Source organism: Miniopterus schreibersii, assembly GCF_964146895.1.
Source record: "Miniopterus schreibersii genome assembly, chromosome: 2".
Classification (NCBI taxonomy): domain Eukaryota; kingdom Metazoa; phylum Chordata; class Mammalia; order Chiroptera; family Miniopteridae; genus Miniopterus; species Miniopterus schreibersii.
Genome location: NC_138102.1, coordinates 167,994,983 through 168,022,018, shown reverse-complemented (window position 1 = coordinate 168,022,018; position 27,036 = coordinate 167,994,983). Strand labels below are relative to the sequence as shown.

Genomic DNA, 27,036 nt, shown 5'->3' with positions numbered 1-27,036 from the left:
GGCAAGGAAAAACCTGGGTGGGGCTCCAAGATTTTTGAGGAGAGGGAGACTGAGAAACAGAGGAGTCAGGTGGAGAAATTGGGAGGTGTGTACACCAAGGGACCAAAAGATGGTTTATTCAAGCACGCAAATACTAAATGATGATTGATCAGTGTATTTTTTTTATTAAGAAAATAAGAGTAATGATGATAACCAAATATGGGAATGCACATACACCAAAGATATCTTTTCCCAAACCCTAGCCTTCTACCCCATCTACATCCTGACCTTTAATACACACCCCAGCTCCTGTCCCCTCCTGAAATCCCAAGCTTCTCAAAATGACCCAAAGATACTGAAACTGAGCACCAGGAACTGAGAATGTGCGGAGGAGGGTGGGACTGGAACTCCAGACCTGGACCCTTTGCAAAGGAGGTAAACATAATTCCGAAAGGCTGGGAAAGATGGCAGCAGAGGAAAGGGAAATGGAAAGAAAGGGCAAACTTGGAAAATAAGGACATGAAGAGGAACTGAGGAAAATCAGCTAAGGATATAGGACCAGGTGACAGACTCAGATGAGACAAGAACAGTGGTCTGGGAAAGGGAAAGAGCACAGATGGAAGGGTAGAAGAGGGCAAATGAGAAGTAGAGCAGAGGTGACAGAGTAAGAGAGATGTGAGATATAAATGGTTGTGAGGGAGGGGTCTGGATACACGAATGAGGAGGAATGACGAGAAATCGAAGGAACAGAAGGAAAGTGAAATGAGATGGGCAAATAAGAAAGGTCAGAGATGGAAGAGAGGAGAGGAGACTGGAGGGCCTGTGAATCCTCTCGGAGCACAAGAAGGAGCCAGGAAGGGAAGAACCCAGGAAGGGTCACGAAAGTCAGCCTAGGGCAGGACAGAAGGTGGGCTGCCCGTTCAGCTCCCATCTCTTCTCAAAGCCTCGCAGAGAATGTAGATTGAAGCCGGATGAGAGCGGAAATCCAGCGTGATGTGGAAGTAGCTCCCCACCCTCTTCCTCTTCTTTAAGCTTTTGGTTTCTCAAATACCTGCCCAGCTTTCCCTCAGCTCCCCTCACCATCCCTTGCAAAATCTCAGGGCGTGTGTGTGTGTGTGGGGGGGGGGGTTGGGGGGTCAACAGGATTCTGGCCAGCCCTTCAGTCTGCCCCCAAAAGACAGACTCCACATTCACAGGCAGTAGGTCGGGATTCGGAGAGGTCCCTCCCCGCAGGGACCCCACCCCTTCCCACCTCCGCGCCCCACTCCTTTCTCCGCGACAGTCAGTCCCTCCATTTCCCCCTCCCGGTCCCGTCCTCCCTCCCGCCTCCCGTGCTCTCCCTCCCCTCGCTTTCATCCTCCTATCCCCACCTCTCCAACCTCCGCTTTCATCCTCCTCCCTTCTCCTCTCCTCCCCGCTCCCGCCTGCCCCACCCCTGGGAAGCCCCTCCCGTCGGGCAGCGCCGCCTTTATAAGCGGTTTCTCTGCCCGGGGGCGGCAGCGGCTGGTCGGTGGCAGCTCTGCTGGTGCGGAGGCAGCGAGCCCAGGACCTAGCGACCGCGGCCGGAGCGCGCCGGCCACCGCCCGCACCGCCCTTCCGCCCGCTCTCCGGACGGCCGCAGCCCTGCGGGTCTCCACTCCAGACCCGCCCCCGCCCCACCCCGCGCGCCTCTGCCGCCTCTTCCAGAGACCCAGCTTGCTGAGCGGCCGCCACTGCCGCTGTCGCCGTCGCCGCCGCCACCGCGCCAGGTTCCGGCCGCGGCCACCTTTCGCCGTCCAGTGCCCCTCCGTCCCGGCCCCGGGACCCCGGCTCCCCGCCAGCCCCGGCCCCGGCACCATGTCGGAGAAGAGCGTGGAGGCAGCGGCCGAGTTGAGCGCCAAGGTACGGGCGGGGACGGCCGCGGCCCGGACCCCGCGCGACCCCCGGACTCCGCGCGGTCACGCACCCCAGGCCGCCCCCGACGGCCCCACGCTGTCCAGGCGCCGGATCCCGGCAGACCCTTCTCTGCCCTCCCCCCGCTCCCCTGCCTGGCGCTGCCTACCCACCTCGGCGTGCGCCCGCCAGCGCCCTCTAGCTTCCCGAGTGACGCTCCCGGCCCCGCTCGGGCCCAGCCGCTGTCTCCACCCCTCTCCGGGCCAGGCCCGCGCGCCGTGTCCGTGGCCAGTTTCCCGTCGGAGCTCTCCGCGGCTCACTTTACCTGCCCCTTTCCTACGCCCCTCTCCCCGCGCCGCGTTTCCCCGTCCCTCCTTCCAACCTGACCTCACCTTTCCTCGGCTAAGTGGTTTGAGACCCTCCTGTGTAAACAGGACTCTCCCTGGAGGCTGCTCCTCGAGGCCGACTGCCTCTTGGACAGCTACTGCCTCTATTTTCTCATTTCCCTCCTTTCTTTCCGTCTTTCCTTTACCCATGGCCTTCAGCTATCTTTTCTCTCCGTAGCACCCCTTCACTCTCTCCCCCCACACTTAAAGAATTTTAAGTCCCTAAAAATCAGAAGCAGGTTAGGAATAGCCTTCGAAAAAACCTCTGCTCAGCATTGCATGGCCTTGCGTAGAGCCGTCCTTGCTCTCGTCAGCTCCCTTCCCTGGCCCATCCGTTTGCCCTTGCCTCTCTTTCAGCCTTTAATTTCTCTAGGGAACTTGCTGAGTATTGCTTTGGGAAATTAATTCGGCCAGAGCTTGGGGGCTGGGAGCCCGACCTTGGGAGTGGGGGGTTGCTGAGGAGGTCACAGAGGCCTCCTGGTGGCCTGGGAAGTGAAAAGGGGGTACCATTAGGATTAAAGGCACTGAAAGAGAGGGGCTATATGGGAGATCTGGAAAGGTGTGGTGGCATGTGACTTCATTGAGTAGGTGTCTTTGTATGTCTGAAATTCAGCAAGTGTGTGGGACTGCCCGTGTCAGTTACATGTGTGCATGTGGAGACCTGGAGCCATGTTGCTGCTTTGTGAGTGGCTCCACTGTGCACACAAGAGTGTGCCAGAAGGCCCAAACACCAGGCCATGTGTCTTTGGGTTGCGTGGGTGCTCCTCTGTAGCTGTGTGTGTGAATTGGTGTCAGCCTGTGTCAGTGTGTGCGCCTGTGTGAGTAAATGAGGCCAGAGGGCTTCTCTGCACAAGACCTGGGTCACATACCCTCCTGGAAAAGGGATCATGGAAGGACAGTGACCAGAAGGACAGGACAGGGAGGAGAGGACCTGGCCCCTTGGACTTTGGTCTCTGGTAGTCTCCCTCCCCCTCTTAAGCCCAGATGTGAAACTCAGGCCAGGGCTGCACAGACTTAGTGCTGCAGTCCAGATAGGAGCTGATGAGCCCCTGGCTCTCCAGGCCCAGAATGGAGGGGAAAATCAACTAGGCAGTGGAAATGCCATACTGCCCTGGCCAGGTATCTCAGTTGTTAGAGCATCGTCCTGATACGCCAAGGTATGGGTTTGATACCCGGTCAGGGCACATACAAGAATCAACCAATGAATGCATAAATAAGTAGAACAACAAATCAATATCTCTCTCTCCCTCGTCTCTCAAATCAATAAATTTAATTAAAACAGAAAGAAATGCCATACTGTCCATGTGGCAAAGAAATGAGGACAGCCAAGTGACATGAAGAAACCTAGCTGGAGTGAGAGGGTCAAGCATTCTGTGCTCCCCTGAAAGGGAGAAGGGAATTAAGTGTCTCTCCAGGCCAACCATTGACACCAACCCCCACCTCTCCTATCCTCAGTTCTGTTCCAGAAAGGACACACCCTTCCAGAGTGATCTACTCACACAGAAAACTTCCATCCACATGGAATCAGATACACAGAGTTGCACACCGATGCCAGATCTGATCACAGGGAGACACTGTCGTTCAGTGCCTGCCAAGGGTGGGGTGGGAAGAAGACTGGAATCAAAATTGGAAGGGTGGGTGTGTCTAGAGAGAGGAGACTCTCTCAGGGGCGCATCTCCTTCTGCCATATCAGAAAAGGACAGTAGGGTGTGCCTGCTAAGATCTTGGGGTGAAGAAGAGAGGGGCAGTGCAGGGGGTGGACAGGTCCTTTCCCCATCTGTATTCCTGTCCCACCCCATACACAATGTGTTTGTCTCTCTTCTTTCATCCTCCATGCTCCACATTCTCCCATGTTTCTTTTACCCTGCTTGACCTACATCCCCTGGAAGTGGTTATTTCTACCACACCATGGGCCTTAGGGGGTGGAAACTACTTGAACTTTTTTTTGGAAGGGGGAGTGGGAAAAAGTGAGGGGGTGCCAGGAATTGGGCTAGAGTGCTCTCCCTATTCCTGTGGTATTTACCCAAGTAGGAGCCTGAGGACTTTGGGGACAGACATACAGACAGGGCAACAAAGGCTTTGGTAGTTGGGGGGAAGCTGGGAGGGATGCCCAGGAAAGAGTACCAGGAAAAGGCCCAAGGGGTAGACAAAAGGCGGAGCTGGGTAGGCAGTGGAGGGGGTGGGGCATCAGGGCCATGAGCAGATGGAGGGGATTTGCTTTGCTGAGCTGAACTCTTCAACCAGTGAGGTTTGGAAGAGCTTGATGGGGATGGTGAGCAGTTACCTTGGCTGCCTAGTTCTCTTTCCTCATCACTTTTCATCTCCCCTGAGTCTTGGGGGAGGGTGTCTGGTCTCAGCCCCGATATGGCCTTAAGGACCGTGGGACCTCTTCTGACTCCAAGCTGCTGTGGCTACCTTCTCCATTTCACACTCTTCTAAGCTCACTGCGGAGGGAGAACCGGAGCTAGAGGGACTTAAAGGCTGCAAATCATTTGTGGTGAGAGAAAGGTGACCCCTTTCTCTCTTGCAGGACCTGAAGGAGAAGAAAGAGAAGGTGGAGGAGAAGGCGAGCCGGAAAGAGCGAAAGAAAGAAGTGGTGGAGGTGCTGAGGGTCAGGGTTGGGGTTGTGGCCACACCTCCCCACCATTCCCCCTCCAGTTACCTTCCTGGGAGGCTGGTCTGTCTTTGCCGTGTTTGCTCTGAACTCTCCGCTAGTCCCTGCCCCACCCCTCAGGCCCTCCCAGTGCCCCTTGCCCCTGGTGGTGATGGTGGGTGGGGCATCCAGCCTGACATGCTCTCTCTTCTGGTCCCCAAAGGAGGAGGAGAATGGAGCTGAGGAGGAGGAAGAAGAAACTGCTGAGGACGGAGAGGAGGAAGATGAAGGGGAAGAAGAAGGTGGGGAGGGGCAGGGAGGCTGGGCTCCAAGGAACAGAGTTAGGGTGGGTTTGAAGACCTGAAACAGGGCTGAGGGCAGCCACAGGGGGTCTGCTGGAGCTTCCTGCTCTTCCCCAATGACCCATTTCTGGCTCCTCAGATGAGGAAGAAGAAGAAGATGACGACGAGGGGCCCGCGCTGAAGAGAGCTGCTGAAGAGGAGGTTTGGGCTGGGTTGTGGGGCCTGAGGGGCTATCAGGGATGCAGCTGGGAGCCCTTTGGATTTGGACCCAGATCCCTGTGGTGCATGGGCGGGTGCCGGAGCAGGGCAGGGACAGGGGATGTCCCTCTCCCATTTATCAGCTCTTTCTCTCTCCACAGGATGAAGCTGATCCCAAGCGGCAGAAGACAGAAAATGGGGCGTCGGCATGAGCCCCCTGCCAGTGGGCTGGGGTGGGAGGCCCTCGGGGCCTGGAGATGGGGGCAGGAACAGACGAGTACAGCCACTCTTCACCTGACTCCTTGCTCTGGGCCCTGCATCAGAGCTGCCACCCTCTTTCTCCCCAGCCTTCTCATGTCCACCTCTCCAGACACTGCCCCTCCATCCTCACTCTGCCATTGTTCCACTTCCTGACCTGTTCCATCTGAGCTCCCCAGCTGGTCTCCAATTGCTCCCTTTCCCTCTTCTTTCTCTTTTCCTCCCCCTCTCCTCCCAGCCACTCCCCCCACCCCCTCCCAGTCTCCTTCCTAACCTCTGCATCCTAGCCTTCTGTCTTGACCATCCCTACCCTGCCTGATTCCTGGGTCTCCCTCAGATCCCCTTCTCTCAGACAGCGCCAGGCCAGGGTGGGGCCAGGGTTGGGACCAAGCCCCACAGCTGCCCCCCCCTCCCCTTTTTGTATAATTTAATAAAGAAATGGTCGCGCTTCTGTTTTTAACCTGTCTCCTGTTTTCCCGTGGCGAAGGGAAGAAGATGGCTATGTCACATTGTTAGGACCCTTCCCTTCTATAAAAAAGTACCCTCCTACCACCCACCACTCAAGAAAAGAAGGTCAGCACTTTAGGGATGGTCATAGAGTGCAACTTCTTTGAGAGCTGGCTGCTATCCTGATTTTGGATTCTTGGGGATGCGCCTCCCCAGCAATACACACTTCCCTGCTAGCCCACACCAGGTTTAGACACTGCTGAGCCCAGTGGAAAGCTACCAGCCCTGTTGTGCTGAACCAGGCGAAGAAACAGCCTCAGAAACAGGAAGTCCCACCCCTGCGGTGGGAGAGGGCTGGCGGCCTGGGTCTCAACCTCCTGGGACCTAGAGTGACAGTTGCCCAGCATCAGAACTTTCCCTCTCCCTGGCACTGAGGAAGTGAGCACCTGGTTAAGGAGAGAACTCCAGGGCCTTTTGTGGTACCCAGGCTGGCTACAAGTTCTTGGCACCCACCCTCCACCGCTCTCTCAGGCTGGGTGGGGCGGGGAGCAATGGTTTCCCTCTGGCAGTCTCAGGCTTCCTTCCCTAGTACTTCTGCCTCAGTTTTCCTAGAGTTTGATCTTTGTTGCAGGATTTCTGCATTTCTCCATATCACTCTTGCCAATCTAGAGCCTCTGGATTGGGAGCAAATGCTGAGTATATAGGGGTCTGAGCCAGGGCAGGGTGTATGTGACTCACTGACACCACCATTCTTGTTAAGACACCTATAATTCACACAGGGTCAGGACTACACAGAGCTTTTGTCTTCACACCCCGTAACGGACCTTGGCAAATTATTTAATCTCTGACCCTATTTCAGTTTCTTCATCTGTACAATGGGGATAACATTAGATTTCATGAGTTACTGTATGTAGTGTCTAATACAGTGCCTAGCACATACTGAAGGCTCAATACAACACAGCTATTCATTGGGCTTGAGGTGCTCTTACCCAGACCTACCATCTTTTAAGGTCCAGTAAAGCTTCCTGTCCCACCTTATTCCCAAGAATCATTGGATGGGTGAGAGAGGCAGGTCTACAGGGGTAATGAAGTTCTGGGAGGTTAAAGGGATGAGGGAGGGGATGAGTACCAAAGAAAGGGCTGGCCAGGAAGAAAGTGTGAATGTTGGGACTGATGGGAGACAGCTTACAGATGGGCAAACTGGTAGATTCAGACAGAAACAGTTTGGAGAAAAGAGCATAAGGTCCTGGGAAAGGGAATAGTCAGGAGGGTGGGGGAGGGCGTGGAGGGGGTGGTGGGGACACCCAAGACTGAGGAAATAAACAAGGGGAGTGCCAGCCACCACAGGGGTGGAGGGTAATGCTGCTGGGAATCAGCCCCCTCAGACTTTCCACTGCGAAGCGAAACCGTGAGCCCTGGGGTGTGGGGGGGGGCAATGCAGAGGGGAAGTGGGGAAGGTGGAGGGAAGGCAGAAGGACAGGGGCAAGGGCCCTGGGAGCAGAAGACCGACCTCCCAGCTCAAGACATCCACCTTGCCTCTGCTCTGCTCTCTGTCACTGCCCTGTCCCATTACCTGGGACCCCCGCCCCCTCACCCTCTACCCTCCTCAGCCCCCGGCTGCCTGATCTGGCCAGCCTTCCTCTGGATTCCAGCCTCTGGTCATTAGTTCTTCCCCTCTCTCTCCAGGCCTCTGTCCCGGTCCCTCTTCCTCTAGGTTCCCTTTCTCCACCTCCCACTTTGCAGAACCTCCCTTTTGTCAGGCTGTCTCTCCCTACTTTCTGACCTCTTCCCTTTGGAGGGCTCTTCGTGGCCCAGGCCTAAGGGGAGATGGGGGAGGCCCAGTTCCTGGTCCTGCTGCTTCTACAACTGCTGTGGGTGGCTCCAGGTAAGGTGGGGATGAAGCTCTTGAGAGGGTTGACCACCAGACCCACAGGAGGGGGTCAGCAGGGGTCTCCGGATGACCACGCAGAGCCAAGGTTCTTAGTTTGGGTGGATTTTCCTCATGCCTTTCTTCAGCCCCAAAGCCTCTCTTCAGGCTCCCCCTTGGAAGGAAAAGGACAGAACCCCTGGTCTTCCTCAGGCTCCTTCTCTTCAACTGTCATTTGGCTCATGGCTCCTCCCCTTGGCCTCTCTTTTCCTCCCCAGTGGAGGCACCAGGGCCTGGGGCAGAGGTCCAGGAGATGTGGGCCCAGGAAGGGGCTCCTGCCCAGCTTCCCTGCAGCCTCACAATCCCCCTCCAGGAAATCAGCCTTCGAACAGTTGGGGTCACTTGGCAGCATCTACCAGACAGGTATGCACCCCAAAATTGGGCAACAGAACTCCCAAATCCAAGGCGCAAGCCAGCCCTCATTCCCCTCCCCTGAGCTGTCAGTCCCTCTGAAGCCAGTGGCTTGCCTCCCCTGCCACTGTGCACCCCAGGCGCTTCCTTCGCAGACCGCTCCCCTCATCCTGGCATCCCACGGGTTGCCAGCAGGGGATGGCGCTGGCCCCGTGCAAGCGAGGACTGGGACGGTTAATGGTCGAGAGATCTTCCCTTTGGGTGGGCTTCCTTATACTCAAAGTGTGCGGGGCGGCATCTTCCCTTGAATGTTCCCATCTCTCTCCGGCGCCCAGCCAGCCCCCAGCCCCGGGCTCGCGCCCCGCCGCGTCCTTCTACACGGTGCTGAGGCTGGCGCCCGGGGGCCTGCGCAGCGGGCGGCCGCCCCTGCAGCCCCGGGTGCAGCTGGAAGAGCGGGGCTTCCAGCGCGGGGACTTCTCGCTTTGGCTGCGCCCGGCTCAACGCACAGACGCCGGCGAGTACCGCGCCGCCGTGAGCTTCAGGGACAGCGCCCACACCTGCCGCGTCCGTCTGCGAGTGGGCCAGGCCTCGAGTAGGTGGGGGCGGGGCGAGGGGCGCCGGGCGGGAGGAGGGCGCCCAGTTCCCGACGCCGTCCGGAGGCAGGAAGGGCTGGGCCCGGGCTGCGCTTCTAAGGATGCGCCAGAGGCCCTGCCAGCGAGCCCCCAGAAGGGTAGCGGAAGAGGGTGGGGAACCAGATTGCTAAGTGGAAGGTGCCCCCAGAAAAGCACGTGTGTCGGGGGAGGGCCCTGTGGAGAGATTGTATCACCCCTTGATCTCCCCTTCCCCTACCCACCATGGGAGTGCCTAGGTGGAGGAGGGGAGGCACCCCTTGGAGGGGGTTGGGAGGGTGCGGGGCTAGAGTGATTCATTTCAGACATCTGTGGCTCAGAAGGTGGGATTAGTGGGGATCCTCAAGCAAGGAAGTCCTGGTGAAAGGGAAGAATAGTCCAAGCCAAGTAAACTTGGAGGCAGGAGACTCTGAGCACCCATTTTAAGCACCTCCAGGTGTCAGGCACTGAGCTGGGGGGAAGGAAGGGAGAGGGGAGAAGACAAAGAAATCTAAATTGTGGTGCCTATTTCCAGGAGCTTCCAGCGGTAGTTGGCCTGCTGTGCTGGGAAAATGTTTGCAGTGGGGCTGATCAAAACTTCTTTACCCTTGCACAGTGACTGCCAGTCCCGCAGGGTCCCTCAGGACCTCCAGTTGGGTCGTTTTGAACTGCTCCTTCAGCCGCCCTGACCTCCCAGCCTCTGTGCACTGGTTCCGGGGCCCAGGCAGAATCCCTATTCAGGAGTCCTCTCATCATCACTTAGTTGGGAGCTTTCTCTTCCTGCCGCAAGTCAGCCCCGTGGACTCTGCGCCCTGGGGCTGCATCCTCACCTACAGAGATGGCTTCAAGGCCTCCAGCACCTACAACCTCACTGTTCTGGGTAACTCCTCCAGTCTGCCGTCACACTTGACCACAACACCTTCCTGCCTGCGTCTCATCTCTCCCTGACTTATGGGTCCCCAAAGCAGGTCTTCAGCAGCTAATACTTGTGATTGCTCTGGATCTCACTGTCCAATTTCTTTCTTTCTCCTGTTGCAGCCTTTCAGCTGCTTTCTCCCATGGCAGACTTTCCTTTGGCCATCCAGCCTCAATTGCCAGCTTTTGGTCTCCTGCTGGCCCAGCCCACATCCTGGGTTTCTGAGCCTCTTTGGTTCATCCACCTTATTCTGCTTCTTAGCACTCTTCAGAGCTGGACCCCTCCTTCACTCCTGCGCTTTTCTGTCTCCCTTCCATGCAGATCTAGTGCTCCAGCCCCTGTTACCTCCCATTATCAGCTTTAACTTTAGGTTCCTTTTTCTCTCCAGATCCGGAGCCTCCAGTCCCTCTGACAGTGTATGCAGGAGCAGGCTCCAGGGCGGAGCTGCCCTGCCACCTGCCTCCTGGTATAGAGACAAAGTCTTCCCTCACTGCCAAGTGGGCCCTTCCTGGGGGAAGCCCTGACCTGCTGGTGGCTGGAGACAATGGCAACTTTACCCTTCGACTAGAGGCTGTGAGCCAGGCCCAGGCTGGGACCTACACCTGCCACATCCATCTGCAGGGTCAGCAGCTCAATACCACTGTCACTTTGGCAGTCATCACAGGTCAGCCCCGTGTGGGGAAGGAGTAGCTCCCAACCCAGGGGAGCTGGATGGGGGGGACGACTGGCTGGGCAAACACGGGGCAAATCTGCCTCATGATGCCAGGGCATGAACACAAGTTACAGAGGCTGTCCCTCATGGCCTCCTCTTTTCTCGCCCCCATATGTAAAGAACTGAAACTGAAAATCTCCCCTGAGTCACTAGATGAATGTTCCACTCTTCTTTAAGGGGATCCCCTGCTCTGACCTGGGGGGGAGGGTCTGAGAAATTAGAAGACGATGAAGCAAAAGTTTGAATGGTTCGAAAGGGATGGACTATATTTCTAGAATCATTGTCCCACTTTGGGGCCAGGGCTCGGGTTAAAGTTGTAGGAAGTGGCCTGGATTTGGGAAGAGTTCATAAATCAGTCCCTTGGTCAGCAAATATTTACTGATCATGGGCTTTTCAAGACAGTGTAAAACAGACACACTTTTTTTAAAAACCTCAAATTGTGTTGATTGATAGATAATTCAATTAATTACCAATGGTGGTTGCTTGGCTGTGTCTGCAGTACTAACCCGTGGCCACTAAATAGTGGCACCACGTAGTATGTGCTTAATGAGTATGGTTGATGAATAAATAAATATGCTAACAAATGATACATCACCTGTGGGCCGCTGCTGGATTTCCACATGCTTCCTCCGTATTTCTACCTAGATATCGTAGTTGCGCCTCAGCCTCACTCTGAGCCCCATCCTTTCTTCATGCCAAATCCTCTTGCTGACTTAGCCTTTCTATCAATAACTCCACCTAGCCACCTCCTTCCCCCACATCCAGTCAGTCACCAAAGCCTACCAGTTCTTTCTGTCTGAGGTCTTCTTGAGGGTCCACTGTTTTGTGTCAGTTTCCCATGCTATCTCATGACAACTCGATGGGATGTTTTATAGAGAAGGAACTTTTCCAAAGTCACACAGCTGGAAAGTACCAGACTCAGGGTCTGTACTCAGGTGTCTGTGTCACCAAATCTCCAGGTTCCTGTACACAATTTGTGTCCTCCTACTCACCCTGTCTCTCACTGTAAGCTTTGAGATGCTCTGTCTCTAGGTTAGTTGGTCAGTTCACTGTTCTCCAAACATCCAGATAGAGGGTGAGTTCATTCAGGGGGCACCTCAGGGCAGGGGCACCGATGTAATACAAATTACGGAAGCAGGAAAAGTGCAAAGTATATTGGGGGTCAATTCACTTGACAGATATTGGGGGTTTGAGCATTTGAATAGACAATAATGTAAAAGAATCTGAAATAATATTTGTTATATGATCCTTCTGGCCCAGTTTGAATCTGAACAGTCCCCTGAAGGCAACAGGGAGCCTGGGAAGTTTTTGAGCAGCAGAATGATCTGACCAGAACTTTGTCTTCATAAGATTAATTTGGCCATGACCCCGATCTCCTCCCTTCAACCTCACCCAATCAGAGTCCAGGGGAGTGCAGTGTGATTGAGATTTGGGAGTTGATCATATGGTGTCAAGTAAAGGGGATCGGGGACTCAAAAGATCTCTTCCTTCTAATGTTTTCAGTGACTCCCAAATCCTTTGGGTTAACTGGCAACCTGAGAAAACTGCTTTGTGAGGTGACTCCAGCATCTGGACAAGAGCGCTTTGTGTGGAGCCCCCTGGACAAGCGGTCTTGGAAGAGTACCCCAGGACCCTGGCTGGAGGTGCAGCAGGCCAGCCTTCTTTCCCAGCCCTGGCAGTGCCATCTGTACCAGGGGAAGAGGCTTCTTGGAACAGCGGTATATTTCACGGAGCTGTCTGGCCCAGGTCTGAGATCCCACAACACTGGAGCCTCAACTCCAGACTAGTCATCTTGATCCCACTTGCAGACCCCCTCCAGACCCCTTCCCAGCTCTTTTGTTTCCTATTAGGGACCTGACTTCCAGCTCTTGTCTAGTCCAGGCCCTCTTCTGCCACTAATTAGTTGAATGACCCTGGACAAGTCCCTTAAAATCTCTGGGCCTTGTGGTCTGCCCCTGTAAAATATGAGGGCGTGGCAATATGTCCTTTCAGCAGTGATCCTATGCCTAATCCTATACTTTCTCCTTAGGTGCCCAGCGTGCCGGGAGGGCCCCAGGTGCCCTGAAAACAGGCCATCTCCCTGTCTTTCTCACCCTTGGTGTCCTCCTTCTGCTCCTTTTGGTGACTGGAGCCTTTGGCTTTCACCTTTGGAGAAGACCGGTGAGCCAAGGATTCCGCCCCTCCCGCCACTGCCTTTCCTTCTCCCTAGTCCTCAGAGTGCTGTCTGGCACCCCTTCCTCAGGAAAGGTGACTAAGGTGGACCCTGAACTTGCCTTTAGAACCCCTTCTTCATAAGCCTCTGCACTCCAGGGACCCCTTGTACCTGAAGAACCCAAGGGAGGCTTGAAGGGGCTGAGAAAAGGCCTGGGACCAGATGGGTTGGACAGGGGCCTGAGAAAGAATAGATGGGTCCGGCAGTGTCCTCCTTATTCCCTATTTCTTCATCTTTTCTTCCTCTCACCCTCCATGTCTTTCCACAGTGGCGACCAAGAAGATTCTCTGCTTTAGAGCATGGGATTCACCCACCTCAGGCTCAGAGCAAGATAGGGGACCTGGAGCAAGAACCAGAGCCGGAGCCGGAGCCGGAGCCGGAGCCGGAGCTGGAGCCAGAGCCGGAGCCGGAGCCAGAGCCGGAGCCACAGTAGCCCTGACCTGGAGCTTAGGCAGCCAGTGGATCACCTTAGCTCAGTACAAATAAACTCCCATCAGCAGCAAGCTTGAGTCTGGCTCCTTCTTGTCCAGTGAAGGTTCTTGTCTCTCCCAGCCTCAGGGTGCTCCCTTCTCCCATCCCAGCCTTTCTTTCGGCCTACTTTTCCCCAGCCAGTGTCTCTTATCTTCCCCTTTCTGTTCCTGGCTTCTCCATGATTCTTTTCTCCCTGGTCTCTTTCTTACTCTCTCTCTCTTCTGAGTAGTCATTTTTCTGAAGCTCCAAAACACCCGAGGAGATTAGCAGTGCAGTGGACAGGCCGGCGCGTATCCCCACATGTAGGTACCGCCTTTGTGGGGTGCCCTTGCTATGGTGCCCTTATCTCTAAAGCCCTTTCCTCCATCTTTCCCTCATCGCACTGGCTGCCCTGGTTTCCTTGATATTTTTATTCCTCTGGCCCACCCCACCCCACCCCACATTCGGCTCTACTTCAGCACTGTCCTTGACCCTCTAGCTGCAGTATGTATACACACACACACACACACACACACACACGGAACAGCCCTGCCATGTCAAGTCCTGGAGATCAAGTCTTGCAACCTTTCGGTGCCCGCTGGCTGCGGTTCCCGCCAGCCTCTGCCCCACCCCCATGTTCCTCAGCTCTTGGGGCCTCGTCTGTTCCCAGGCATGAGAACACACTGCCACCCAGTGGTCACAGTTTGTCACACACCACTGGGGGTCACTGCGTAGGCTGGGGCAGGCCGGAAGACATTAGCAGTGCATTGGACAGGTGGGCACGTATCCCCAAGTGTAGGCACCACCTTTGTGGGGTGCCCTTGCTATGGTCTGCATATGAGCATTCACCCAGCAGCTGTCGCATTCTCTATGCATCCGTCAGGAGAGGGACTGAACAGTACATGCCTGGGGGCACGTAGCCCTGGACCTGGCAAGGTTATGATCCAAGTCTGACAAAGGAGAGTGCTGTGAACAAAGGCCCCACGTGGGGACAAAGACAGCCAGCAAGACAGCTGGCTTCTGCTGCAGCTTTGGGAGTCAGGACACCTGGCTTCTGATCCCAGCTGTGCTGGTGTGACCAGAGTTAATCCTCCTAAGCCTCAGTTTCCTTACCTTCCTCACCTATTAAATGGGATAATGATAATAACCCACCAAAATGGGCTGTTGTGAATATTGGATAATGAAAGGGCTTCACTGTGACGTGCTCCATATGTGCGATGTGCTTATCTGATCATCTGTTTGTGAAGGAGGAAGCGAGCCTGCTCTGGTCGTGCCAGGAATGATAGAGAAGACCCACCAGCCTGCCTGCCCGCTCTGTCTCTCAGAGAGAACATTCATCTGGGCCATGAAGACTGTGGTCAGCAGAGCACACGCACAGCCTTGGCCCCCAGCACTCCCACAGTGACCTAGACCTCTGCCTGCAATGTGTGCCGGGCTCTGGACTTTGGCCTCAGGCAACTCTGTCAGGGAACTTTACCCTGGACAGGAGGAAAAAAAAATATTGAAAGAGAGTGGGAGCAAGTCTGCAGGAGCAGGAGCCCCCATGCTTTAGTGGGGTGGGGGTTTCCTGGAAATTTTTGTGGGTGGCATTTTCCTTTCTATTAGGTAACACCCTATGCCCTTTGGGCTTATGAAAGTAGTCATCGAGGATTCACCAGTGTCTATGTGGGGACTTCCCCATGTTCCTGCACAAAGGGGACAAGGAGGGGACAGGGGCAGAGTGAAGGGCCACCTTGTTCACCCACTAAGGAAGTGAAGAGCAAAGAACGGAAGGAAGAGAGGGCATGGGGCTTGCGCTTATTGTGATCCTTTTATCAATTTGTGCTCCCTTTCCTATGAGATCTCTCCTAAGGGGTGACACACCCTGCTCCTCCCCTTCTTCTCTCAAAGTTCTAGCAAGATAACCTCCAGCCCTTTTTGTGTTCTCTTAGTCCTTCCAGGGAGCTAGATTAATTCATCCCCCATCTCCAGGTTTATCTGTGAACCGAACCAGTGTTCCAGGCTGGGGGCTTGGAGGGGAAGGGGCATCAAGGAGGCAGGGAGCTATGTGGGGGTCCATGGAGGGTGGGGGAGGGACCATCTTAGGTTCTTATTAAAAAGGAAGAGGTGTGTTAATTATCTATTGCCACATAACAAATCACCCCAAAACTCAGTAATTTATTTTACTTTTATTTTTTTTTATTTTTAATTTTATTAAAAAAAATATGTCTTTATTGATTTAAGAGAGAGGAAGGGGGAGGGAGATAGAAACATCAATAATGAGAGAGTCATTGATTGGCTGCCTCCTGCACACCCCCGACTGGGGATGGAGCCCGCAACCCAGGCATGTGTCCTGACCAGGAATCGAACCGCAATCTGGATCCTAGGTCGATGCTCAACGGCCGAGCCACGTCTGGCTGGGCCTCAGTCATTTAAAACAGTAAACAGTATTTCACATGGTCAGGAATTCAGGAGCAGCTGAGTTGAGTATTTCTGGGGCAAGGTCTCTTGTGAGGTTGCTGCCAAGACGTGGGTCAGAGCTGGAGTCATCTGAAGGCTAGGCTGGACTGAAGGATCTGCTGCCAAGAAGGACCCTCAGGTGGCTGCTGGCCAGAAGGGTTAGTTCCTCCCCACCCGGGCCTCTTCTTAGTGCTTTCCCTCAGAGGGAGGAAGTGGCCAAGACAAAAGCTACTATGTCTTATAACCTAATCTGGAAAGTGACAGACCTTCCCTTCTACCTTATTCTATTGGTCACCCAGGCCAAGGCTGGTGCAATGTGGGAGGAGACAACATAAGGGTGTGAACTGAAGGAGACAGGAATCACTGGGAGGCCACATTGCTTCATCTTGGCTATCCTAGGGGGGAATAGCTCCTGAAAGAGAACCAGGTCACCAGAGGGGAAGAGGTATCTCTGTGTACCTCCTTCCCTTCTTTCCAGTCCTACATGGACCTGACAGTCTGCCTCATTGTCCACTGCCCAGAAGTTCTGGAGACCAAACGAGGTCCAGGGCCTTGCCAAGTCAACTGTGTCAGGCAAGAGGCCATGCTGTATTCATCCAGACCTGTGGTCACATTGACCAGCGTGTCCACCCCCACCCCCGACCTTGCTGTTCTTATCTTTATGGTGCAGGGCAGGCCTAGAAAGTTCCCTGCTATCCTTTCCACAAAGGAGGTAAGCAAGGAGCTTAAGTTTCCTTGCTTGGACCCACCGCAAGATAGAGTTCACCCTTTGAAGGGAATGAGGTTGAGGTGGGGATGGGTTCTATCTGCTTTACTGTGTGGCTGACAATTTATTCAAAGGGCTGCAGGTGCTAGCTGGCTGAGCCCAGGCTGGGCTCAGAAATTTGCCTGCTCATAATTTCCATGGGGTACAGGAGGCCCAGGAACCACTCTCTGAGAGTTGCAGAAAGTGTTCATGGAACTGGGAGAATGTGGCCAGGGTGGAGATGGGTCAGCCCTCCAAGACTTACTTCCCAGAGAACAGCCTCTGTGGCCCTTCCCCTATACCTTCAATCTCCAAACCCTGCCCCCAACCCCCTTTGCAGAGGGTGTCAGTGTAGCTGCAGATGTTTCTAGTAAGGAGGCCACCACAGGACTGCACCTGTGGCTTCCAACTTCCCTTCCACCCCTTCTCCAGTAGGCTGGCCTCCAATACTTTGTCAGCCTTGCCACTGGCTTCCACCTGCTTCCCCTTTCTTTCTCCCCATTGACCTCCTCCAGTCTAAAGACTGAATCCATACAGCAAAAATAGCTCTCTACCAGGAACAGGAGACTTCTGGAAATCTCCATGCGTCATGCTTACAGTCCTATCAAGGGGCAGATAGCTTAATCCCAATTTCTTCTTCTGTAAAATGAGGATAGTACTACCTACCAAAAAGGTTTGGCATGTGCTAATGTATGTGAAAGTGCTTTGAAAATGGAAAATCACTCTATAGACGTGAGGGATAGGGGTGGTGCTAAGCCTCAGAAGCCCTAGATGAGGATGTCAGCCTCATAGCCCTTCACTGCTATGGGAAAAGTCGACTCTTAGTCATTACCTTGCCTTCCTTAATGCAGAGGAGGGGCAGTGGGGTGAGGGGGACAATCCAGGCATTGGGGTCCAGGCAGAAATTCAAACCCCAGTTCCACCAGGTATGGTTACTAGTCCTGTGACCTTCAGCAATTTTCTTAAACTCTTTGAGCCTCAGTTTCCTCATCTGTATGGTCTGGAGAATAATACTTATGTCCTATCATTGTTGTGAGGATTAAATAAATATAGTCATATAAAACACACAGCTGTTCTAAATGTTCAACATAAACTTGCTTTCTCTTCCTTTTTTCTTTTCCTCTTTGGAAATCCCAGAGTGAGAGCCAAGTTCTTGGAGCCTGTAACCCATCTTCATAGACTTTCACAGGTCACAGACCTTGGATTTGAATGGTGTCACACAGTCCATCTGGTTCATGTGAATGTACATGTGAATGTACTTAATGCCACAGAACTGTACACTTAAAAATGGTTAGAATGATAAATTTTATAGTGGTATATGTATATTTTACCACAAAAAACTTAATATCAATAAATATCAAGCTGTGGGCCCTAAGCCAGATCCAGCCCTTGGAATGCTTTGTTTGACTTACCCAGTGTTAGAACAAAACAAAAAATTAGGTGCCAACATTAAAGTTAGGAGATGTTACATGAATGTCTGGTTTTCCATCTTTTCTCAAAATTTTGGCAGAGCTGGCAACTCTGAGTTCACACTCTGGTACAACCTCTACTAATCAACTCAGCTGGAACTGTGTGATTAGTGGCTGCCTCCATTAAATGAGGCAGGTGCTCTCTAGCTTGCCTCAGTCCCCACCCCTCCCTATCATTCACAGCCGGTCTGCTTTTCTCAGTGAGATTCCCTAGCTGGCTCCTGCAGGCATTTAAGTTTGTGATCTGATCTAGTCCCTTCCCATTTATTCATTCACAAAGTAGTCAACAATCAGGGGTTGGGGAGAGGGGGGATGGGAAGTTTGTATTTAACTGGTACAGAGTTTCAGTTGGGGAAGATGAAAAAGTTTTGGAGATGGATGGTGGTGTGATGGTTGCACAACAATGTGAATGGACTTAATGCCCCAGAGCTGTACACTTAAAAATGGTTAGAATGATACATTTTATAGTGGTATGTGTATATTTTACCACAAAAAACTTCATATCAATAAATATCAATAACATTTAATATATAAACAAAGCTTTGACAAGTATTGAGGATCTACCAGATCCAACTCTGCTGGGTGCTAAGTAAGGCAGATATGGTCACTACTCTAGTCTGAGACAGACACTAAACAATCCATAATTTCATAATCATAACACTTGGACAAGTGCTTCCAGGGCAGAAGCTGCACAGGATGCTGGGAGATCTTACTGTAAGAGAACCTGATTTCAGATGAGGAGCTAGAGTAACCATCTCAGGCTATGAGGAGGGGTGATGGGCAGAGGATGGTGGAGCCCCAATCCAGCCTCTGGGTTAAGATATAGAGCCCCTTCACCTCCCTTACCTCTGAACCACCTGCCTCCAGACTTTTTTTCAGGCGAGAAATCAGCTTCAGCCTCATGTAGGCTTCTATTATGTTGAATTTCCTTCAGTTGTAGCAGAGCCCAGTGCTTACTGATGCATACTTCCCATGGAAGCCTTTCTCAGTCTCCTCGTTGAAATGAGGTTCCCTATGTTAAGCTCTTCCAGCACCCTGTGCTTCTCCCTTTGTAGCACTTGTGTAATCATAATGAAATTAAATGTTTAGTGTCTACCTCGCAGGCTAGAGCAGTGACCATGTCTAGCTTACTAACATCCCCAGCACCCAGCAGAGTGCCTTGGGTCTGGCAGACACCTAACACTTGTTGAATACATGAGTGAACGGAGGAACCAGACTAGATCAGGAGTTATAAACTTCAGTGCCCATAGGAGCCTGCTATGTAATGTAAACGAGAGAGCAGGTGGGAGGGTATTTGCATTCCAGCCTGCAGCAAGGGGATGCAGGCCTGAGGAAGGACACGCATCCTTCCTTGAAGGACACATGTCCTCCCTTTAGGGATGCTCCTTAGAAGGTACACCTAACATTTTCTCTTATATCCATTACCTAAAATTGTCACTTAGCCACATCCAGCTGCAAAGGAGGCTGGAAAGTATAACTTAAATCTGGGCAGCCATGAGCTCGGCTAAAAATTGAGGGCATTACTAAGGAAGAAAAGAAAACAGACTTTGGGGACAATGAAGGTCTGTGCAGAGAGAGAGTTAAGATCTGAAAAATGAATAATGTTTTACTAGATCAGTGGTTCTCCAAGTGTGGCCCATGGGGGTCCCTGAGACTCTGTTAGGGAGTTCTCAAGGTCGGGCTATTTTCATAAAAATAATAAGAAATTACCTGCAAGTTGAGATTGCAGTGATGCTGCAAAAGCAGCCTGGGATAGAGGGCTTGCTGCCTTAGCACAAACCAAGGCAGTGGAGCCAAACCATACTATAGTGACTGCATTCTTCACCGCCAGGCATTTGCAGTAAAAAAAGAAAACAAAAATTAATGCCAGTTTCACTTAAGAATGCCCTTCATGAAGCAGTCAATATTAATTTTATTAAAATTCAACCCTTGAGTGCATTGTTATGGAATGAGATGTAGCACTTCTCGTTTGTTATGAAATGTGAAATGCGGAAAGCACTTCGGCTGCAGATGAAGCGCCGTGACTGTCTCAAGTGGAAACACTGGGTAAATGTTGAGGTTGCAAGCTGAACTAGCCACTTTTTTGTTTGTTTCCATAGTAGGGGAATGGCATGATGATATGTGCATATTTAAATGTAGGCTGCTCTGCAGAAGATGTCCTGGAGGAAGAAAAAGGCAGGAGACCAGTGAAGAGGCAGGTGCAGTGGTCCAGGCAAAGGATGATGATGGCACCTTGGGTGGGAACGGTGGCAATGGGGCAGAGTACTTGGATAGGTCTCAGAGCTGTTTAGAAGGTAACACCCATGGGAACTGGTAAATAAACACAGGGGAGGGGCTGGGTTAGGGAGTAAAATACTAGCCCGTTTATTTGGCTTGAGCAGCTTGGTGAATGGTGAAGCCTCACCGAGTGGGAGATTTGAAGAAGTAGGACTGCAGGTGTGAAAAAAACAACAAATGAAGCCACTTATTTATTTAGCTATTTATTAGAACAATAAACACCTTTATCACATGAGCTAAGATAGGAGGGAGAAAGATTTATTTGCTGTTCCGGGCATTGATTTTCCTCAGCTGGAACCCCAGCGCCTTGCTCTCCAGCGCAGAGCCACCTGCGTGGCCACCCGGGCCTGGTCTTGGAACGATGCAAGCAAGAAGCTGGCCCTGCTGCACTGCTCTCTAGAAGACTGCTGACTCTGGCATTCTTTTTCCTTTCATCATATTTCATCTGAATTCTCTTTGATTTTTTTTCTCTTTAAATTTTCTTCCTCCTCAGGTGTCAGTTTGGCCTCCTTGTTTTCGCCCAGGGGCTGTGCTTGTGGGACCCCTACCACTGTATGGTGCACTGTCAATGAGCATGAGGCAGCTCCTTACTAGGGTGAGTGCGGACCAGTTTGTTGTATGCATTGCAGACACATCCATAATCTTTGTTTTGTGCCTACAATACTCTGAGCCCGAGGAAAGGTTGCCCACGTCCACCCTCAAAGTGAGGGGCTTCTTGCTGCCTCCCCGCACACTGTGTATATGTGTGTGTGGGGGGGCAATCTTAGTGTTGGCAGCAGGACGTCTCAGCTCATATTTTCGCTTCTTATAGTGGGGCTTTCTCTTGTCCCTGGTCTTGCAGCACTTGTGCCAATTGTCCCTAGACATGCCCATGGCTCAGTGTGGGCTGGAAAGAACTGAATGCAGCCACTTTAAAATGGAGCCAGAGCTGCCTTGCCAGAGGAACTGTGTCCATTTTATGCCTCAAACCTTTGGAATGTTAAAACAGGGCAAAATAACCTTTGGACTAGGTGGGCCTAAAACAACATTGTGTCCCAAAGAATTGTTTGCAAGGAAAACAAGAAAGCAGATAATACAACTATGGACTGATGGCTTGGACTGAAAATAAAAAGCACTCTTTAGAATAAACATCACTATGTTATAAATGCCTTCCATCTATTGATGTAATTGTTCACCTTCCCTTTCTTATAAATACCCCTTGTTTTTGTCTAATTGAAACATTATTTGGGCTTCTGCTAGAATCAATGTTTCCCTAACAGCTATTCTTCTGATCTCAAATAAATGCTTGTTGCCTCTCACTTTGAAAAGCCTTTATTTTTAGGTGAACAGAGGTAGTACTATGCAGATGATAAGTTTGGTTTGGGGCAGCTGAGTTTGCTCTGTCTGGTGAACATCCAGGTGGAGATGTCCAACGGCAGATGGATGTACACATCTGGAGCTCATGACAGATCTAGGCTAGAGATAAATGTTTGAGGGTTGGCCAGAGACGAAGGCCCAGAGGGAAAGAGTCTGATTTCTGGTCACTCTGGGTATCTCAGATATCCTCCTTGCCACCCAGGCCCTTTCTGCCATACTGGGCCATCTGTAATGCCTCCGGTGCCCACTCCTGAACAGGTGCCCTCAGGGCGCAGGAGCGAGCAGCTCTTTCTGTCTTACCACAACTGCAGGAGCAGGAGCCCCCATGCTTTAGTGGGGTGGGGGTTTCCTGGAAATTTTTGTGGGTGGCATTTTCCTTTCTATTAGGTAACACCCTATGCCCTCTGGGCTTATGAAAGTAGTCATCGAGGATTCACCAGTGTCTATGTGGGGACTTCCCCATGTTCCTGCACAAAGGGGACAAGGAGGGGACAGGGGCAGAGTGAAGGGCCACCTTATTCACCCACTAAGGAAGTGAAGAGCAAAGAACGGAAGGAAGAGAGGGCATGGGGCTTGCGCTTATTGTGATCCTTTTATCAATTTGTGCTCCCTTTCCTATGAGATCTCTCCTAAGGGGTGACACACCCTGCTCCTCCCCTTCTTCTCTCAAAGTTCTAGCAAGATAACCTCCAGCCCTTTTTGTGTTCTCTTAGTCCTTCCAGGGAGCTAGATTAATTCATCCCCCATCTCCAGGTTTATCTGTGAACCGAACCAGTGTTCCAGGCTGGGGGCTTGGAGGGGAAGGGGCATCAAGGAGGCAGGGAGCTATGTGGGGGTCCATGGAGGGTGGGGGAGGGACCATCTTAGGTTCTTATTAAAAAGGAAGGGGTGTGTTAATTATCTATTGCCACATAACAAATCACCCCAAAACTCAGTAATTTATTTTACTTTTATTTTTTTCTATTTTTAATTTTATTAAAAAAAATATGTCTTTATTGATTTAAGAGAGAGGAAGGGGGAGGGAGATAGAAACATCAATAATGAGAGAGTCATTGATTGGCTGCCTCCTGCACACCCCCGACTGGGGATGGAGCCCGCAACCCAGGCATGTGTCCTGACCAGGAATCGAACCGCAATCTGGATCCTAGGTCGATGCTCAACGGCCGAGCCACGTCTGGCTGGGCCTCAGTCATTTAAAACAGTAAACAGTATTTCACATGGTCAGGAATTCAGGAGCAGCTGAGTTGAGTATTTCTGGGGCAAGGTCTCTTGTGAGGTTGCTGCCAAGATGTGGGTCAGAGCTGGAGTCATCTGAAGGCTAGGCTGGACTGAAGGATCTGCTGCCAAGAAGGACCCTCAGGTGGCTGCTGGCCAGAAGGGTTAGTTCCTCCCCACCCGGGCCTCTTCTTAGTGCTTTCCCTCAGAGGGAGGAAGTGGCCAAGACAAAAGCTACTATGTCTTATAACCTAATCTGGAAAGTGACAGACCTTCCCTTCTACCTTATTCTATTGGTCACCCAGGCCAAGGCTGGTGCAATGTGGGAGGAGACAACATAAGGGTGTGAACTGAAGGAGACAGGAATCACTGGGAGGCCACATTGCTTCATCTTGGCTATCCTAGCGGGGAATAGCTCCTGAAAGAGAACCAGGTCACCAGAGGGGAAGAGGTATCTCTGTGTACCTCCTTCCCTTCTTTCCAGTCCTACATGGACCTGACAGTCTGCCTCATTGTCCACTGCCCAGAAGTTCTGGAGACCAAACGAGGTCCAGAGCCTTGCCAAGTCAACTGTGTCAGGCAAGAGGCCATGCTGTATTCATCCAGACCTGTGGTCACATTGACCAGCGTGTCCACCCCCACCCCCGACCTTGCTGTTCTTATCTTTATGGTGCAGGGCAGGCCTAGAAAGTTCCCTGCTATCCTTTCCACAAAGGAGGTAAGCAAGGAGCTTAAGTTTCCTTGCTTGGACCCACCCCAAGATAGAGTTCACCCTTTGAAGGGAATGAGGTTGAGGTGGGGATGGGTTCTATCTGCTTTACTCTGTGGCTGACAGTTTATCCAAAGGGCTGCAGGTGCTAGCTGGCTGAGCCCAGGCTGGGCTCAGAAATTTGCCTGCTCATAATTTCCATGGGGTACAGGAGGCCCAGGAACCACCTTCTGAGAGTTGCAGAAAGTGGTCATGGAACTGGGAGAATGTGGCCAGGGTGGAGATGGGTCAGCCCTCCAAGACTTACTTCCCAGAGAACAGCCTCTGTGGCCCTTCCCCCATACCTTCAATCTCCAAACCCTGCCCCCAACCCCCTTTGCAGAGGGTGTCAGTGTAGCTGCAGATGTTTCTAGTAAGGAGGCCACCACAGGACTGCACCTGTGGCTTCCAACTTCCCTTCCACCCCTTCTCCAATAGCCTGGCCTCCAATACTTTGTCAGCCTTACCACTGGCTTCCACCTGCTTCCCCTTTCTTTCTCCCCATTGACCTCCTCCAGTCTAAAGACCGAATCCATACAGCAAAAATAGCTCTCTACCAGGAACAGGAGACTTCTGGAAATCTCCATGCGTCATGCTTACAGTCCTATCAAGGGGCAGATAGCTTAATCCCAGTTTCTTCTTCTGTAAAATGAGGATAGTACTACCTACCAAAAAGGTTTGGCATGTGCTAATGTATGTGAAAGTGCTTTGAAAATGGAAAATCACTCTATAGACGTGAGGGATAGGGGTGGTGCTAAGCCTCAGAAGCCCTAGATGAGGATGTCAGCCTCATAGCCCTTCACTGCTATGGGAAAAGTCGACTCTTAGTCATTACCTTGCCTTCCTTAATGCAGAGGAGGGGCAGTGGGGTGAGGGGGACAATCCAGGCAGAAATTCAAACCCCAGTTCCATCAGGTATGGTTACTAGTCCTGTGACCTTCAGCAATTTTCTTAAACTCTTTGAGCCTCAGTTTCCTCATCTGTATGGTCTGGAGAATAATACTTATGTCCTATCATTGTTGTGAGGATTAAATAAATATAGTCATATAAAACACACAGCTGTTCTAAATGTTCAACATAAACTTGCTTTCTCTTCCTTTTTCTTTTCCTCTTTGGAAATCCCAGAGTGAGAGCCAAGTTCTTGGAGCCTGTTGACTCTTGGTAACCCATCTTCATAGACTTTCACAGGTTACAGACCTTGGATTTGAATGGTGTCACACAGTCCATCTGGTTCATCATGTACAAGCTGTGGGCCCTAAGCCAGATCCAGCCCTTGGAATGCTTTGTTTGACTTACCCAGTGTTAGAACAAAACAAAAAATTAGGTGCCAACATTAAAGTTAGGAGATGTTACATGAATGTCTGGTTTTCCATCTTTTCTCAAAATTTTGGCAGAGCTGGCAACTCTGAGTTCACACTCTGGTACAACCTCTACTAATCAACTCAGCTGGAACTGTGTGATTAGTGGCTGCCTCCATTAAATGAGGCAGGTGCTCTCTAGCTTGCCTCAGTCCCCACCCCTCCCTATCATTCACAGCCGGTCTGCTTTTCTCAGTGAGATTCCCTAGCTGGCTCCTGCAGGCATTTAAGTTTGTGATCTGATCTAGTCCCTTCCCATTTATTCATTCACAAAGTAGTCAACAATCAGGGGTTGGGGAGAGGGGGGATGGGAAGTTTGTATTTAACTGGTACAGAGTTTCAGTTGGGGAAGATGAAAAAGTTTTGGAGATGGATGGTGGTGTGATGGTTGCACAACAATGTGAATGGACTTAATGCCCCAGAGCTGTACACTTAAAAATGGTTAGAATGATACATTTTATAGTGGTATGTGTATATTTTACCACAAAAAACTTCATATCAATAAATATCAATAACATTTAATATATAAACAAAGCTTTGACAAGTATTGAGGATCTACCAGATCCAACTCTGCTGGGTGCTAAGTAAGGCAGATATGGTCACTACTCTAGTCTGAGACAGACACTAAACAATCCATAATTTCATAATCATAACACTTGGACAAGTGCTTCCAGGGCAGAAGCTGCACAGGATGCTGGGAGATCTTACTGTAAGAGAACCTGATTTCAGATGAGGAGCTAGAGTAACCATCTCAGGCTATGAGGAGGGGTGATGGGCGGAGGATGGTGGAGCCCCAATCCAGCCTCTGGGTTAAGATATAGAGCCCCTTCACCTCCCTTACCTCTGAACCACCTGCCTCCAGACTTTTTTTCAGGCGAGAAATCAGCTTCAGCCTCATGTAGGCTTCTATTATGTTGAATTTCCTTCAGTTGTAGCAGAGCCCAGTGCTTACTGATGCATACTTCCCATGGAAGCCTTTCTCAGTCTCCTCGTTGAAATGAGGTTCCCTATGTTAAGCTCTTCCAGCACCCTGTGCTTCTCCCTTTGTAGCACTTGTGTAATCATAATGAAATTAAATGTTTAGTGTCTACCTCGCAGGCTAGAGCAGTGACCATGTCTAGCTTACTAACATCCCCAGCACCCAGCAGAGTGCCTTGGGTCTGGCAGACACCTAACACTTGTTGAATACATGAGTGAACGGAGGAACCAGACTAGATCAGGAGTTATAAACTTCAGTGCCCATAGGAGCCTGCTATGTAATGTAAACGAGAGAGCAGGTGGGAGGGTATTTGCATTCCAGCCTGCAGCAAGGGGATGCAGGCCTGAGGAAGGACACGCATCCTTCCTTGAAGGACACATGTCCTCCCTTTAGGGATGCTCCTTAGAAGGTACACCTAACATTTTCTCTTATATCCATTACCTAAAATTGTCACTTAGCCACATCCAGCTGCAAAGGAGGCTGGAAAGTATAACTTAAATCTGGGCAGCCATGAGCTCGGCTAAAAATTGAGGGCATTACTAAGGAAGAAAAGAAAACAGACTTTGGGGACAATGAAGGTCTGTGCAGAGAGAGAGTTAAGATCTGAAAAATGAATAATGTTTTACTAGATCAGTGGTTCTCCAAGTGTGGCCCATGGGGGTCCCTGAGACTCTGTTAGGGAGTTCTCAAGGTCGGGCTATTTTCATAAAAATAATAAGAAATTACCTGCAAGTTGAGATTGCAGTGATGCTGCAAAAGCAGCCTGGGATAGAGGGCTTGCTGCCTTAGCACAAACCAAGGCAGTGGAGCCAAACCATACTATAGTGACTGCATTCTTCACCGCCAGGCATTTGCAGTAAAAAAGAAAACAAAAATTAATGCCAGTTTCACTTAAGAATGCCCAGGAGCGAGCAGCTGTTTCTGTCTTACCACAACTGCTCTCATGTGCCCTCCACTTGCCTCTCACTGCTTTCCCTGAAGCCCAGGCCAGACTAGGTTCACTGACACAGTCTTTTCTTGTCACCTAACAAAAAAGTGCAGTGACACTTTTTCTTGTTACCTGAGAAGTCTGTGATGCCCTGGGCTCCAGCCTGGAACTGCTTTTTCCCTTGATTCTTATATTTTCATTTTGATATCTTCCCCTACAGGCAGAGGGTGGGGACCTCAGCTCCAGATGGTGACGTTGGAGGCCCATACTGGGGTGTGGAGGAGCCTCACTACCAGGCTTCCTGTCTCTTC

At 51.5% G+C, this 27,036-nt stretch overlaps 2 protein-coding genes across 2 annotated transcripts; both read left to right on the top strand.

Moving 5' to 3' along the window:
* Positions 1–1,170: 1,170 nt before the first annotated feature.
* PTMS (parathymosin) lies at positions 1,171–6,048 on the top strand. The gene is made up of 5 exons (XM_081130130.1): positions 1,171–1,860; positions 4,768–4,839; positions 5,054–5,132; positions 5,272–5,333; positions 5,492–6,048. Exons 1-5 carry the CDS (start codon positions 1,816–1,818, stop codon positions 5,540–5,542), a joined length of 309 nt encoding a protein of 102 aa, XP_080986256.1. The 5' UTR covers positions 1,171–1,815; the 3' UTR covers positions 5,543–6,048.
* Positions 6,049–7,532: 1,484 nt separating this feature from the next.
* Positions 7,533–13,262, top strand: LAG3 (lymphocyte activating 3). The gene is made up of 8 exons (XM_081128867.1): positions 7,533–7,920; positions 8,181–8,325; positions 8,649–8,905; positions 9,538–9,801; positions 10,226–10,501; positions 12,053–12,295; positions 12,579–12,709; positions 13,030–13,262. Exons 1-8 carry the CDS (start codon positions 7,863–7,865, stop codon positions 13,192–13,194), a joined length of 1,539 nt encoding a protein of 512 aa, XP_080984993.1. The 5' UTR covers positions 7,533–7,862; the 3' UTR covers positions 13,195–13,262.
* Positions 13,263–27,036: the final 13,774 nt, after the last annotated feature.

Coding starts and splice junctions, on each gene's coding strand:
- PTMS (XM_081130130.1), top strand. CDS start 1,816: ATGTCGGAGAAGAGCGTGGAGGCAGCGGCCGAGTTGAGCGCCAAG. Junction 5,133..5,271: donor AGATGAAGGGGAAGAAGAAG/GTGGGGAGGGGC, acceptor CTGGCTCCTCAG/ATGAGGAAGAAGAAGAAGAT. Junction 5,334..5,491: donor AGAGAGCTGCTGAAGAGGAG/GTTTGGGCTGGG, acceptor CTCTCTCCACAG/GATGAAGCTGATCCCAAGCG.
- LAG3 (XM_081128867.1), top strand. CDS start 7,863: ATGGGGGAGGCCCAGTTCCTGGTCCTGCTGCTTCTACAACTGCTGTGG. Junction 7,921..8,180: donor ACTGCTGTGGGTGGCTCCAG/GTAAGGTGGGGA, acceptor TTTCCTCCCCAG/TGGAGGCACCAGGGCCTGGG. Junction 10,502..12,052: donor CACTTTGGCAGTCATCACAG/GTCAGCCCCGTG, acceptor TAATGTTTTCAG/TGACTCCCAAATCCTTTGGG.